Genomic DNA, 15703 nt, shown 5'->3' with positions numbered 1-15703 from the left:
TTTGAATGCAATCTGAAATCATTTGTGTCTGTAAGCTAATCTCTTGTGAAATCATCTATTGTTGTCTGTGTCTGGACAGGTATGTGGGGATGTCTGGACATTCTGAAAAGAGAAATTCACTTACGCTGTCCACAGTGAGTTCCAGTGTAGCCCTTCTGACATGAGCAGGCATCTTCATTACAGACCCCTCCATTCATGCATCTGACGCTGCAGGACTGGACTGTACAGAGACAAGAGAGGTGATTAGAATTCATCTGGAGCGCTCAATTGTGCTCAGTATAACAATGAACCATGCATGCAGCTAAAAGTAACCCTGTTATTTGGGAATATATTGTGAATTTAAAGTAGAAAAACAGAAATAGGATCTAAACTTCAATCTTCAATTTCGAAAAATAATTCAAAAACAAGTGAAAGTGTCTGTTAAATGTATGAAATCGATTCAAAACTGATTAAAAAATGTTCACAAAAGTTTCCACGTGGCATTTTTTTATGTATTAAAATGTCTATTTCATGAAAAACAGTGTGTGAAACATTTTTAGACTCGATTTTTCTATTTTTACACTGTTTAATGGAAATGAAGATTCCTGCATAAATGAAGAAATACTAAAAATACAGAAAAGCTCCAAAAAAAAATGTCTTGGCTATATCACTCAGCCTATTTATTAAGATCTGTTTTCAGAGAAGATATTTTGAACATTCTTCAACTGTACATATATATATATATATATATATATATATATATATATATGTATGTACACCCTTACACTGGTGTATATTTCAGTTTACCTCTCACTATTTATTTAACTTAATCATACTTACAGTATGCACTGAGAAAGACCCTTAATTGTTTTACGTATTTATTGTATTTCCAATATCAGCGAACGCCAATTCAAATTCCTGGTAACTTGGCCAACAAAAGCCTATTTTCATCCTGATTTTATACCAGACGTTTTTTTGGACGAGTAGATTTATTTTCCAACGATTTTCACGAAATGGAAATTCTCTTGGCGCAGAACGATTCATTTAGCAAAACTTTCAATAGAGTTCAATAGAGTTTGTATATGAAATCATGGTGATTTAAAATTGCATTTAGATGACATAAGCACAACGAATCATCTCTGATGGGACTCTTGCACCGAGTTTTTAAAAAGATTGATGTCCCCCCATCGGTTGCATCAAAACGTTGCTCTTCCAAACTCTTTCGTTCTGTCTAAACAAAGGCATCGTGCCATTACGCTTCAGTCCAAATATAATTCAAGCTAATACTTATCCCTCACAAAAAAATTTAAGTTCCTCATTTATTCCTTTTATCTTGGCTTGCCATGATCTAATCCTTTTTAAAGAAACTTAAAAAAGAATAAAATAAAACCGAGGGTAAAAGATGAAAAGGGTTTTTTTTTTTTTTTTTGTAAAATTTGCCTGTTTTTGTCTGATTTCACATGAAAAATGCTGCTGGATGTAGATCAAACGTGAGTGCTTTTTGTTTTTTTTCCCCCTGATGGCATGCTTTCAACAGCAAGGCCTGTAAATGTTTGAGCATGGGCCGTGTTTTCCAAAAGCGCAGGAAATGACTTCATTGGCTAGACCTGCTGACGGCCCCCTACAGGTTGGTTCGCTCACTGACCCATGCTAAGTGAGCATGCACGTGCTGAGGCTCCCCGAGGCCTGCCACCCCACAATGCACCTCTGTCTGCAGCAGTCACATCTGTCAGTTTTTTACAAGCTACGTTGACGGCAGGAAACATGAGCAAGGCTGAGAAACAGAGGTCCTTTATGGTCGTTTCTTTCTCGTGGCGTGGAGTGAAGTGGAGATCCGTAGCCTGTCAATGTCAGGTTCACCAACGAGACATCATGGGGTTAAGATGAAAATGAATAGCTTCTCGAAGTACAGCAGCGAGCGCTAGTTCTTGTTCTGCGTTCTATTATAAACCCAGAGATCTGATTTAAGAGCTGTCGGCCAGGGTTTGTGGGTTATTAAAACTAAAACTATTAAGTTACATTTTCATTACTTGAAATACAATAAACGTTAACTGAAATGAATTAAATATAATGTAAAATATAAACAAATTTTATTTAGTTAAGTTTAAGAATTAAAATAACTCAAATAAAACTTAAATGTTTCATTTCAGTTAGTTTAAAATTAGAAACATTTCTAATTTCGTTTATTTTAAGTTGAAGTACTAAAATACCTAAAACAAAACTTGAAACTTATTTTTATTTTAGTTATTCGCCAAAGCAACATTTCTAATTTTTCACTTACTAAAATAACCACAACAAAAATGACACTCATTTTATTTCAGTTAGTTGCCAAGGTAACATTTCAGATTTTCGTTAGGTTTAAGAACTAAAACAAATACAACAAAACTCAAACTTTTTATCTTTAAACTAACTGAAATAAAAGCATGTCTATTTTTTGTTTATTTTAAGCTGAAGTACTAAAATACCTAAAACAAACTTAAACTTGTTTTTATTTTAGTTATTTGCTAAAGCAACATTTCTGATTTTCATTTAGTTTAAGTACAAAAATAACTACAGGTACAACAAAAATTAAACTAAATTTATTTCAGTAAGTTGCCATAGCAACATTTCTAATTTCAATTTATTTTTTTTTATTTTTTGTTTAAGTTGAAATATTAAAATATCTAAAACAAAACTTTTTTTATTTCATTTAGCTTCCAAGGCAACATTTCTAATTTTCATTTTTAGATTAAGCTGAAGTACTAAGAAATTAATATTAGTAACACATCGCAATAAGGTCTTATTAGTTAACATTAGTTGCATTAACTAACAATGAGCAATACATTTGTTACAGAATTTATTATTCTTTCTTAACATTAATTAATAAAAATACAACTATTCATTGTTAGTTCATGTCAGCTCAGTTCCATTAAAAATATTAACTTTTTTACTTTAATAGTATATTAATAAATGTTGTAATGGTGCTTGAACTAAAATTAGTGTTTTTCATTAACTGTTGTAGTTAACTAGTGTTAACAAGTGCAATGGGTTAACAAAAATCAATAAAATGACTAAAACACACAACAAAATTACTAAAAGTTTAACTAAATTGGATAAGATAAAAATAAAAACTAATTGAAAAAAAAAATAATAATTACTTTAATAGTACATTAATGATACTAAAATAACCCTACTGATGGCCTAACGTAAAAATTCAGATGTATGGTAATCAAACATTAATGATGAAGAGGAAGAGGTTAGCGTTACAGTATCTTGAGCACAGCTGCAGTATTTGGACGCTAATGGCTACGGCTAACATCCGTATGGCGGCTTGTTATTTATGGAGTAATTGCAGATTCATAGCTGCCTCATAAATGTGGCTGCTCCCAACCACTGCAGACGGTACGCGGTCGGGTAGGCGTAATGACAGCATCACCGATCTCGCAAATCCCATAAGGCTGCCAAAACAGAGTACAAGCGTATGTTTAGCATTTGCTTTCAAACAGTCAGAGGACTGGCAGCTGAATTAGATGGTCAATTTCTCATTGCCGAATAAATTGACTCTGGTTTTACAGCTTACGAGACCGAACCCTATGGTTTGGTGCATTTGGGTTTATTTGTCTATGACCACATATTCCGGGCATTCACTGGGAAACAACTGGACGCCATTGGCAGAGAGCAAGTGCAGTAAGAGAAACCTGTGCTAATGCTAAACACCTCGTCCAGGAATCACCGACAGTCATTACTTTTCCCAGCGCCATCTAAACAAAATCAATCACGCTTTTCTAAGTAAGTCATAAAAAACGCTCGGTGCAAGGTTTCACCGGTGGACGTGTGGTCTCAAATTTAACATATCTCAACAGAAAACACTCCTAGCTTAGCTAATGATTCAAAGGATGAAACGCTATACATTGTCAGAGCGATTTCACAGCATTTCCAGCCAGCTGTATCTCTGCTCAATTTCAACTCTCAACCTAATAAATCGCTGGAAATGTCAAGGAAAAGTTCAAAATTATGACAAGCCCTTCAACCACAAAGGAAGCAAGCAGGGTAGAGAAAATTCTTTAAAAAAACACATCTACAGTCAAAGCCGTGCCCTAGCGGTTAGCGCACATGCTCCAAACATTGCAAGAAGTCATTTCATTATCCAGTTCCTCTTTTTCTAAACTATGCCTATGAATGAAAGCACCAAAACGGCCAAAAATCAGAAAGAAACTAGTCAAAAATGTGTTTTTCATACAGCCCAGGGTGTTTTGTTGACACAAAATGAGACCGAAATGAATGAACTCACCTGCGGCCGCACCACAGCTCGGGGCAAGATGACCACTGGAGCAGGTACACATGTTGGGCCTCGAGCAAAAGCCATCCCCACACGAGTTCCTACAGATCGCTGGAGAGACAAATATTCATGATAAGTGATCAGCAAAGGCATTTTGATCTCTTAGCATTCAAACAGGTGGATAGTACACAAGAATAAATTAGTATATGCAGTTTTTGGACATAACATTTGCTTGAGTGCAAAAGCACGCAACATAGTGAGATCTTGTGGAATATTACTTGTTGCACGCTGCATACTGTTTTCCAAACATTCTTTGCAGTAGGCCTGGGTTTTGACACAAATTTCACGCTTCGATTCGAATATGCATCACAAGCTTGCGATTCGATTCAATTCAACAACGATTATTTTGGATATATGTCAGGTATGGAAAAAGATCTCTCAATTAATGCTGTACAATGTACATGAAAGTCAGTTAGTACTACATCAAATATAATATTGAAGGTTAATATTAGCTGATTTGTATGCAAACACTCAGACGTTTTTATAATATTACTTAACTTTAAATTAGACTAATTATATTTCTACTCCAATTCATTTTTTGAAATATAAATATTTAAAAGGTGGCTGTCATAACCTTGCTGAAAAAAAACAATAGAAAATGTAATGGATTTAATGGTTATAATGGGAATTGTATTGGTTTTAATGGAAACTATAATGGTGTCTACTGGTATGTGATGGATTCTATTGGTGGGATGTTAAATCCTATTGGAAAAATGCCCAAAACACACTACAAAAAGGAATTTTGTAATGGTTTTACTGGAAAACGCTAATGGTTTATAATGGTATTTTAACGGAAACCATTAGAATTTCTGTGATGGTTTCTATTGGGCTTCTATTGACTTGACGGATTTATTGAAGTTGAAAAATTGAAGAACAGTAACAATTATAATGAATGTTATGTTGCATATATATTTAGCAAAATGCTCTTCTTTAGACTTTTAATTTTTAATAAAAAAAATTAAGTCACCAAATATGTTTTTTTTCTGAGGTAAATGTGACATTACGTGACATATTGTTTACAAGCTGTTATACTGACATCTTTCCGTGGTTGAAACACTGATTGAGCGATTACATGAGACAGGATACGGAATTCGGTAAGTTTTACTCTTTCTTTTAACATATCTGCTGATCTGTTTAATCATGTTTATTTTGTGCTGAAACTGCTATTAAAGCGGAGGAGATGATCAGTTAACATGCGTTTCATGCTGCCGCTTCTCTTAAACTGAGGTGCTACGATCTGTCACTCCACATTAAACGGCGTCAAAACGGTATTTATTTTTTGAATATTGTAATAAAATGGACAGAATTTGAAATCTGAGACTTCGTTTCATATCAAACGTAACAAAGCACAACGCTTAATGTGATTTATTGGGTGGGAGGCGTGCAACAATTCTGCGTTCATTAACTGAAAACAGGCTACACTAACCGATTCTTGGGATTTAAGAATCGATGTTTCGGTAAAAATGAGAATCAATTAAAATTGAGAAATCAATATTTTTTACCCAGCCCTACTGTGCAGTACGCTAATATCAGTTTCTGAACATAGCTTGTGTCTTAGGTCCAAGCCTTTATCTCTTGGGGGTTGTGTTGTGGTTAAAGGTCTTGGGGTCAAACCCCAGAGAGAGCAATTCATGAACTGGTGAGTTGCTGATTTCCCCCTTATGTACCCATGTGCAAGGAACTTAACCACAGTTAGTCTAAGGTTAAATGCTAACATTGTGGTTACGTGTACTGTGGGTAAGTGGCATCTTCATCATGCAACTTTAAAAACAAATATTGCAGATACTTACGAACTATACACTGGTTCCCACCGGGAAGCGTTTTCCACCCTGGACAACAATAGGAGTGGAAGCGGGAACCACATACGTTGGGCCTGAAACAACGGAAACCAGTCCATTAAATTACAGAAACCAAATATTATTCCTGAACATTTCTCAGAAACATACAACATAATGAAATATCCACAGTCGCAAAGACCTCCTGACCCTTCGCAATAAATATGGCTCTATACATACAATGGCCCCAAAGGACTTTCCAGGGAAATTACATGAAAAGAGTTTGTTTTGAGTAGGACCGTAACCAAACTTCCTGAGACAGAAATATTTACTAAAGCTACTCTTACGTTCCCAAATGTGCTCATCCATGAGCTGTTTTTTGGCAACTTTCTCACCAAGAGTTGGTTCCAAAGAAAAGTGTCTGTTTAGTCATGATGTGTGTGATTAATGACCGCACCAAACCCAAAGTTCTGTATTTCTCTGCTTAAGTGTGAACAAACCCAGCACCATGTTTTGGGGCTCGCTGTTTAGTGACTTGATCCAAGACGACCAACTAGTAACTGACAACTTGGAGGCAAATCACCCTCAGAATATGTAATTTTGGGAGTTTCTTTCCAACAAGCCCTTAGGATCTCCATCAAACCTGGACCCTCGCTGCGAAAACAGCTTTATTTCTATCAGCACCAAGTTAAGCCTGCCGTAAATGGACCTTTAAAAAAACCACAAGGTACATCTGTCTTTCTACGCACACGCATAAATTCCTTTCCTCCACAAGTCAAGATGTTTACAAATGTCAGTCACCTGGGGACGACCAGCTGTAGTTTGAGTCTTTTGATGGATTTCAAACCGCATTGCCAGACGACACAACTGCTAACAGCAGAGACCAAGAGAGATGTGGAGGGCCAGAAAGAGTAGAGGCCAATGGAAGGCTAGATGTTGGAACATGAAAACGGAAAATGCTGGGGAAAGGGCAAGTATCAGTGGGAGGTAAAGAAAACAAGTGGAAGTGAAAAGTTTGGGGGGTTGGGAGGTGGGCCGCGGAAAACAAAAGCAGCAGCGGAAATTAGGCCAGAAGATGATGAATTATTAGCGATGTGGAACCATAGAGTCTTATTTCTCAACTGGAGCCTGAAGATTTAGGTCTGAAACTCATGCACAATGATGCCAAGAAGGTTATCCCTGGAGGCAAACCGATCTCTTCTTTCTTAAATCCTACGCTGTTCAATAGGGATGCACTGAATGTTCGGCAACTGAAATTATTTGGCCGGAAACAGCCGAACCAAATCTCTTTTGGTGTTCGACCGAATAAGTGAAAATGCTGAATAAATTGTACCGAACAATGGCGTTTTTGGTGACGCGATCAAATAACAACCAGCGTAAAGTGAGAGGCACGCACTCTTTATAACGCAGCAAACATGTCAGCAGTAGATAAGCATTTAACTGTCCGAGAAAGACGCAAAAATCATTACAGCTGAAAATCTGCACTGAAAACGTTTTACTCGTCAGTTGCTTGGTAACCTTCAAGTCATGGATGTGAGGATGTGATATGTGCAACAAACATCTTCCCAAATTCGTAATGTCAACAAAAAGAAGCACTGAGGTCTTCCTAACCCAAAATATAAAGCTCTATGAAAAAGCAAGGCATCCATCAAAAATGTTAGTATTCTAATTTTACTGTTGTTCTGTAAAATAAAATAAAGTAAAACAATAATAATGATGAAAATAATTACAACAGCTCTAGTAATACATTTGTTATAACATTTACACATAGTGTTCAAAAGTTTGGGATCTGTAGTATTTTCTAATGTTTTAAAAAGTATTTTCTGCCCAGCAAGGCTGCATTTATTTGTAAAGTAAAAATACATTAATACTGTGAAATATTATTACAATTTTAAATAACTGTTTTGTATGTGAATATATTGTAAAATGTAATGTTCATTCTAATATGCTGATTTGCTACTGTCCAGTTTTCCTTCTTTTTTGTCTTTAGCCAATCACATATCTGATTCAAGAAGGGAGTCCCAAAAATGGCTGAATAATATTTTTAAATTGTTTTGTAATTGATTTTTTTTTTTATTTGAAAAGCAAGACAAAACAGAAAAAGCACAAGTGGTCAAGAAAAATTGGCAAAATACATGGGGGAAAAAAACAAACAAACAAGAAAAACCATGTTCAGTATTCTGCCAAGTTTTCATTATTCATTCAGTTTCGGCTTCAGCCAAGAATTTTCATTTCAGTGCATCCCTACTTTTCAGTGTGTTCACACTTCTTTAAGCTGGAACACTACTTCGGGTGGTCGTGAAGTATCTGCAGCGAATACCAGAAAATGCATTTCACACACGCAATCCATGTGCAAACTACTAAATGTATTAGTTGCAGTGCGGTCTGTTTACCAATACTAAATGAAGAACATTTACAAAACCCAACATCTCAAATACGAACCAGCACCTCAAAGAGAGATATAAATTGGTAACGGGTTCTTTGCTACAAGGCAAATACCTGGAAAGACCATGTGACTCCTTCAGCTAGATGGACCAATTCATTTCACTCCACTAGGTCAAATCCTTTTTCATTTACAGGATTTACCAGCCCTCGGGCCTAAAGAGATTTGCAAGCAATTCTTTACTGAAGATCTCCAGATAAAGCAGGTCAAATTTATGACGTTTGAGAACCCCTCACAAACTGAATTCCAGTAAGGTCAGGACAAGGCTGAGATAGGAAATCGGGAAGCTTTGACGGCCTCTGGCCAGTTCTTGGTGAGGTCATAAAAATCTAACAGGACGAAGGAGAGAGGGTTAGACAAAGATAGCACAATTCCGTCCCACCAGCTACCACTCCAAGAGAGGTTAAAGGTCAATTTAGAGGAATCTGCTCCCAGCCCCCAGGATTGCTGCTAAGTCCAGAGCCAATGAGCTAATGGCACGGTTGTTTTAACATTATAAAGCTCCCATGCGTAAAGCCTCTGGATCTCTACGGCTTTTCCTTGTCCAACTTGGCCTGTTTCAAGCCCCTGACCCTAATGAACTCCAATCACACTGCCGTCTAGACTATATACACTTTTAATGCAACGATGGCGGAGGGGGGTCGCTCCATATGATTTCAAGTCCCATGTGGGATTGTTGTCACTTTCATGCATTAGCTGGTCCACAAGACACTTCGGAGCGACTGATGGTATCGGGAATAAACAACAGAAAGCAATTGGCTGTTATGCTTTTTCTTGTTTGTTGCAATACAATGAGTGCATTTGATAAGACGATAAGAATTTCTGGGCATGCTATTATGCACACATAAGGATACACTTATCAGATCTGCGTCTTCCTTTCCACTGGTTAGATGACAAACCCCACTGAAAAGAGAAAAAACAAACTGCTTTTCTGGGTTTTTTTTTTTTTTTAAAACTAAGTTGGCTCCATATCCACAGGCAATTTTTTTGTTCCTAAACTTAAAAATTGATTTCTGCAAAGAACAATTCCACAACAAAATGTTGTTGGCTTGTAGCAAGCTCTTCGAGATCCAAGAAGGATTGTTTTCCTTTTGACTGGCATGCACTTCTAGCTGTTAAAAGAATATAAATCCAAGACAAAGAACTCAGTCTCTCTGGGGATGCAAACATCAAGCGCTTTGGAAGAATTGTAGCCCATCTTTGGAGTCTAGTGGAGCTGACATTGCCTTGGAGACATGTTGAGCAAATGAAGAGAAACCCTGGCCAAGCCAGCAAGACTTCTAAAAACATCTACCCTGAGCACGCGGCTGGCTTTGTACTGGGCGAAACTCCTCAGGGTTGGCATCGAGAACCACATAATCATATTCTCACCCCAAGCCCATTGCTTTTACAGCAGTCTCCCAGACTTTACCTTCATTTAAGGGGCCCCCAAATGCAATGTGATCAGACTTCTCCAATCTGACGGCCAAATTATGCTTAGCAAGGAGAGCCAGTGAGCTTCAAATCCTACTGCAGCTCTGTTAAACCGTCTGACCCGGGATAACTTGGCTTGATTGGTCAGCAGTAGATCAAATGTGCTTCTTTGTGCAACGTAATTATAATCAGTGTTCTGAAGGGCTGTTCTTACACTGCGTTGGCATGTTAAATAGGATTACAAATGGTGCATGGTGGTGATTAGACCTTTCTTTAAGACTACAACATTTGTAAGAAGGGTCTTTACGTTGACAAAGGGAACTGTTGGACAGGAAAGCATGCAAGTCCCTACATCTCTTTGGGCAAGTTTGTGTTTAGCATGGGCTCTCAAAAGGGCACTGTGGCACATTTCTCAATTGACTCTGTGCCACATGGTTCTGCTCCACTGACCGGATCAGAAACTCCCTCTTAGTTTACCTGGAAAATTGGCCAAAGTGTTCAGTTAACAAATTTTTCAGTACGATGCAGGTCAACTACTATTGGTCCCACTTCTGGTACTGGAGTACCGTACAAAATGGTGCTTTTGTTTCTGAACTTCAGTCGGACTCAAATTGTCTGTTTGGCCTTGCTAGATTTGTTTCAGACCTTAACTGAAAAACCCTTTCCTGATTAAATAAGAATCCAAGAATTAGAGACATATCTCTGTTGTGAAATGCCCTTTCTCACCTCCAGCATGAAAACAAATGTCCCTTGTTGGAGCCCCCTGAGTAATCAGAATACCTCATTTCCTGTTGCAGTTTGCAGGGGAGTTATAAGCAAGTACAGATGAGCGGATGATTGGAATAACTGTTCCGAACATATGAGGGCCGCACGACACAAAACAGCCATTGTTTTCCCAAAAATGAGAAAAATACACCGCTTTGGCTTTGCGGAGACGAATGCAGACACTAAGTTCGAGAGCCACTGGAGGGCTTGGAAAAACAGCCATCATGCAATCACTCATCTTTTAATACATTTAAGTGTGTTTACCTCAGCTTTCAACAGAAACTAGAGACCTAAAACACCATGCATTCTTCTTGGACATACATAGACGCAAAATTTACGATAACCAAACAATAATATCTTTCAACGGTGCAAGTTATCAGTAGGAAATGACACTCATGTTGTCATTACCAACATACTGAGGCATTTCAGTACTTAAAATTCCTTCACAGCAGATTCACAACACTTCTGCAGCTGGCTCCATCACATACGTTGCTTTCTTAATCATGCTTTCATCCCAGTTTGGCTCTAACCCAAACAGCACAGCAGGTTGCAACATAAATCTACTGCATTTAAAAAGTGCATTTAAGGAAGATGATGCTAGCTTAGAATTCAAGCTTTAAAGATGAGATATACCAACCCCCAAATGAATATACTGTAGTTCTGGTAATAAAAGTGGAGTTAAACCCTCCGCCTATATGGTTAAGCCATGATTAGAGTGTCCACTTCAAGAATGAAACTGACAGAGAACAGGAGCAGGACATGACTGAAAAAACTCTTACCCCCTGAGGGTCTCCTGGCCTCTCCGACGGACCCTCTGTTGCACCTCCCCCTCAGGTTTTCCAGTGAATCGACTGGCCTGGATGTTTCCATCTCCTTGCGCCTGTGCCAAATGGACCGTGGCCCACCAGATCGCGGCCCATCCGAGCACCACCTTGGCCAGCTTCCACACTCCCATTGGCCCCTGCTGTGCGACTCCTGAAGCGCTGTTAAATGTGCCTCACCTGCAATAAAACTCTTCCTTTCCAATGAGGTCTTCAGACGCAAACTTCAAGCTTGTGCACTCCAGACTGAAGTCTAAAAAAAGAGAAGATAAAATGCATAGCTTTACTGCTTAGCCTATTTGGCATATACAGTGAACATACGAACAAATGTGCACCCTCATAAATTTATCCATTAAATCGCCCACGGTCGATGATGGAGTTTTTTTATAAAGTGTAGTATTATTCCAGGCAAATCGTGTGGCTCTTTAAGCGCCAGCCTGCATCCTTTTACAGGCCCACTTAGACTTGTCTTAGCGTGTAGAAATAACCAACTCTTGGCCAAGAGTGGACTCCTGGTTTTGTCCTCAACCGGCTCATTAAAAATAAGATTTTAGGGTAAATAATGGGCCTCAAAAGATTTAGAACCATGGCAGAAGTGGGGTTTCAACTTCAGAGGGGTGGCAAACAACATAGTTTTCTTTTCAGCATGATATATTTGTGTTAAACCTCTGCAAAGTGGGTGTACTGCTTAAGAACATTCTTTAACGGAGGTAATCTGGTTATGTCTCCACAGACTTGCTTATTATAATATATAACTTTATTTTACTGCAAGCCGCTTGATAAAAGTGTTCGCAAAATGAATACTGTTTAACATCAAAAGCTTAAAGTTGGTGTAATGAGAAGATTGTGATAATAAAGTTAGTTAAATTACAGCACACCATCTTAGATGACAGGTCTAGCAGGTCTGAGAAGGAAAGTTTGAAGAGTTTAAGTAGGCGGGTCTAATTGCGGTGTGTCAAACTGAAAAAAAAAACATCAATAAGGAACGGCATTTTTTTTTACAGTATACATACATAGATACATTTATATTCTGATAAAGCATGAATGCAGCTTTGATGTTTGCGGTATTAATTAATTAAAATATTATTTAACTTAAAAATGGCGTTCGTCGTTAGTTTAACGGTAAATTTGATTAAATCACAGTTCATCTTAATTTGACAGGTCTGGCATATCTGAGAGGGAAAGTTTGAGGAGTTTCAAGTGGGCGGAGCTAAACGCGGCGCGAACAAAGAAAAAAAAAACATCAATGACAACAATCATCTTTCCAAGGTATTATTATGAATTACATCGTCCGCTGTTCCGCTCTTAATTACGCCAGACACCGTGACACAATTCAACATCTTGTACTTTAATTATGACGTTAAAAAGACAGCACGTGAGCGTTTCCTTTGTGAAGGAAAAAAAAAAAAGAGTCGCTAGAAAAAAAACGTTGAGTTTTCTGAGGTAAACGCGCTTACTACACACGAGCGATTTCGCGATTACATTAACTGGCGTCCAATATTCCGCTGATAATCAGTGTACTTGTTGCGTTTTAGTCTATTTTAACGAATATCAATTGGATATTTGCAGATGTAACGCGTTTAAGATTTAACCAACTGTTTAACTTAAAGTTTAATCTCTCTCAAAGTTACTTTTTTCATGTTTCTAAACTTTACAACTTTTCTCATCTTTATAATTTACTTCTAATGCAGTCATATACCAGAATGATAGTTTTATCCGAGTTTTAAATGAGTTAGCCGGTCAACAAACTGTAAGGAAAGAAACGCCGGTTTGCGTCACCAAGGACTTTTTTCTTCAAATTAAATTTTGCAAGGTAGCCAAATTCTTGATCGCCTTAAATTCGTTCTTTTCTACATTTCAAATGAAAATCGCGGTGCATATTGTAAGCGCTTCGTTGAAACTGATGCAAATAAACCATGCATAAATAATCAGGATATTGAAGCAGAAATACCTCAGATGTCTTGGAGTGGCTGGAGGAGTCCGTTATTGTCACGAGATATGTTCCCCTGAATGGAAAACTGCACTGTAGCCCTTGTGAGAAAGAGAAAAGTAAGTGAATTACCCTGATAGGTCGAGGGGAGGTGCTTTGGTAGAAGAACCATAGAGGAGGGGGTTTGAACCCGCTGACTGCCCCCCTGCACTGCAACCGACCATTATTTACAGGAATGAAAGAGTGAATGAAAGAGAAAGCTAAGTATGTGATTTAGATCTTTTATAAAATTTCTCCTCTATTTCTTTGTAACCAGTGATCGATGTAGTAATGAAGTGGACTGATTAAGTGATTTACTCATGACAAAGTAAGGATAGTCCTACAAATGAAATCCACAACAATCACGAGGCTACATTTTGTGGTTATTCTGACATGAATAACCATAGCATTTAATATGCTTGTAGTACCTTTCTTTTTTTTATATATATATACATATAGCATTTAAAACATTGCTATTTGCAAAAGCCATATATACATTATGAACTATATAATCATATATATATATATATATATATATATACACACACACACACACACACAAAATATATATAGACAATCTAAAACTTTCAAATTGTTGACAATTATATTATTGAATCTAATTAAATTTTTGACAGTGTAAATGTAAAGCATTGACATAAAATGCAAATAAAAAGTTGATATAATTTATTATAATTTTTATATGTAGTATATATATTTTTAAATGGTACATAACTGCAAAATAAATGTATTTTTTACTACAAAAAAAAAATGTGTATAGTAAAAAGTTTTTGTTTTGATGTAGCATTTGTGTAGCATTTTTATAAACAAAATATTCATATTTATTCTTTACAGTTTTTGTCACAACAATCTATGTGAAAAGTTGAATTGGAAAATTTTAGATCGTCTTTGTATAAGCTGACTTTATTTTGCATGTTTTTGCATACAAACATGTACCGTTACCATTATATTGTCAACATAACAATTTGAGAGAAAAGTTGAATCGAACAATCAAATTGTGATTTATCTTGATATGAATGCTTTGGTATGATTTATGCCGACTTTATTTCCACAGCACATGCAAAAACAACAAAAAGCTGACTTTTACAATTAAAGTAAAACTTATTACATTGCTATGACTAAAAAGTCAAACTAAAGTAAAACTGACTGAAGGTCATTCGGGTTCAACATGTTGTCATCATATTTAAAGGGTGAATAATTCAGTGTTAACTAAGCTTTGTTTTCTCACTCAGTTTCTTTACTGCTATCTAGCTTGCCTGATTTTAATTGGCTGTTGGGGTTGACGCGCCACCTGGGTGGTCGAACAGCTGAGCGCAACCCAAATGCGAGCGACAACGTTTTTGAAATGGCCAAACTGAGTCAGCAGGTTTAAAAAACATAGATGCCTTTGTTGCTTGAGCAATTTCAAGAACGGCCTCCATCACCCTCGCATTTATTGTGCTCGTTTTGTCCCTCAGTAAGTCAAAAACGTGGGAGATTCGGTAAAAATATGTTAGTTCCCAATGTCATAAAAGTTAATTGAAGAAACCAGCGCGTAGCTGTGTTTGAGCAGGTCTCGTGATTAAATCGTCTACGTCATGTAAAATACATCCATGGGCTTTTTAGTGCTAGAAATGATTTGCGGCGAGTTTTCCGATCCCCCTCGTCCTTGGAGCGAATGCAATGGAATGAGATAGGAGCAATGTTCTTGGCAGAGACGTCTTTCTCCGAGACCCACGCGGCTCACCCCTAAACAGAACCACATTGTGTGCTGAACCCGCTTTTCCTTTCTTTTGACTCCCCCTCAACAACAGGTTGTGTCGAACAGTATGTTTGCGCCCAAAGAGGATGCGACATCCAGAGCCTTTCCAGGAAGATGATAAAGAACGAGACATTTTCTGGCTAATCTTGTGACTGTCTTTTGTGAAAATTGTAAGCATGGTCTACTTTCGATTGATGTAATACTTTCCTTATTAGTGGCGTTTGCTTAGCAAGTTTCACTACTACTTTTGCTCAAAGTGATTGGAACAAACATCTTGTGCTCCAGACATTAAATGAATAGTTAATCTGCTGAAAATGTCCTCAGTCCATCCAAGAGGTAGATGAGTTTCTTCATCAGATTTGGAGCGATGTAGCATTACGTCACTTGCTCACCAATGGATCCTCTGCAATGAATGGGTGCCGTCAGAATGAGAGTCCAAATAGCTGATAAAAACGTCACAA

General features: G+C 37.4%; 1 protein-coding gene across 3 annotated transcripts in view; it reads right to left on the bottom strand.

Annotated features, from left to right (window-relative positions):
* The window catches only part of fbn2b (fibrillin 2b), an 80635-nt gene extending 66791 nt beyond the window's left edge, over positions 1 to 13844 (bottom strand). Inside the window, exons 1-5 of one of the 3 annotated variants that reach the window (XM_058760000.1) lie at positions 13466 to 13844; positions 11473 to 11767; positions 6088 to 6170; positions 4250 to 4348; positions 125 to 220 (exon numbers count right to left, since the gene is read on the bottom strand). In XM_058760000.1, coding sequence (XP_058615983.1) covers positions 125 to 220; positions 4250 to 4348; positions 6088 to 6170; positions 11473 to 11648 — 454 coding nt within the window. In that variant the 5' untranslated portion in view covers positions 11649 to 11767; positions 13466 to 13844. Of the gene's footprint in view, positions 1 to 124; positions 221 to 4249; positions 4349 to 6087; positions 6171 to 8571; positions 8601 to 11472; positions 11768 to 13465 lie in introns of those variants that run through there. The other 2 variants (XM_058760001.1, XM_058760002.1) reach the window with 2 other exon arrangements.
* Positions 13845 to 15703: the final 1859 nt, after the last annotated feature.

Source organism: Onychostoma macrolepis, chromosome 22 (assembly GCF_012432095.1).
Source record: "Onychostoma macrolepis isolate SWU-2019 chromosome 22, ASM1243209v1, whole genome shotgun sequence".
In the NCBI taxonomy this organism is placed as follows: domain Eukaryota; kingdom Metazoa; phylum Chordata; class Actinopteri; order Cypriniformes; family Cyprinidae; genus Onychostoma; species Onychostoma macrolepis.
The sequence above is the reverse complement of the archived record's forward strand: the minus strand, read 5'-3'. Positions and strand labels throughout refer to the sequence as shown.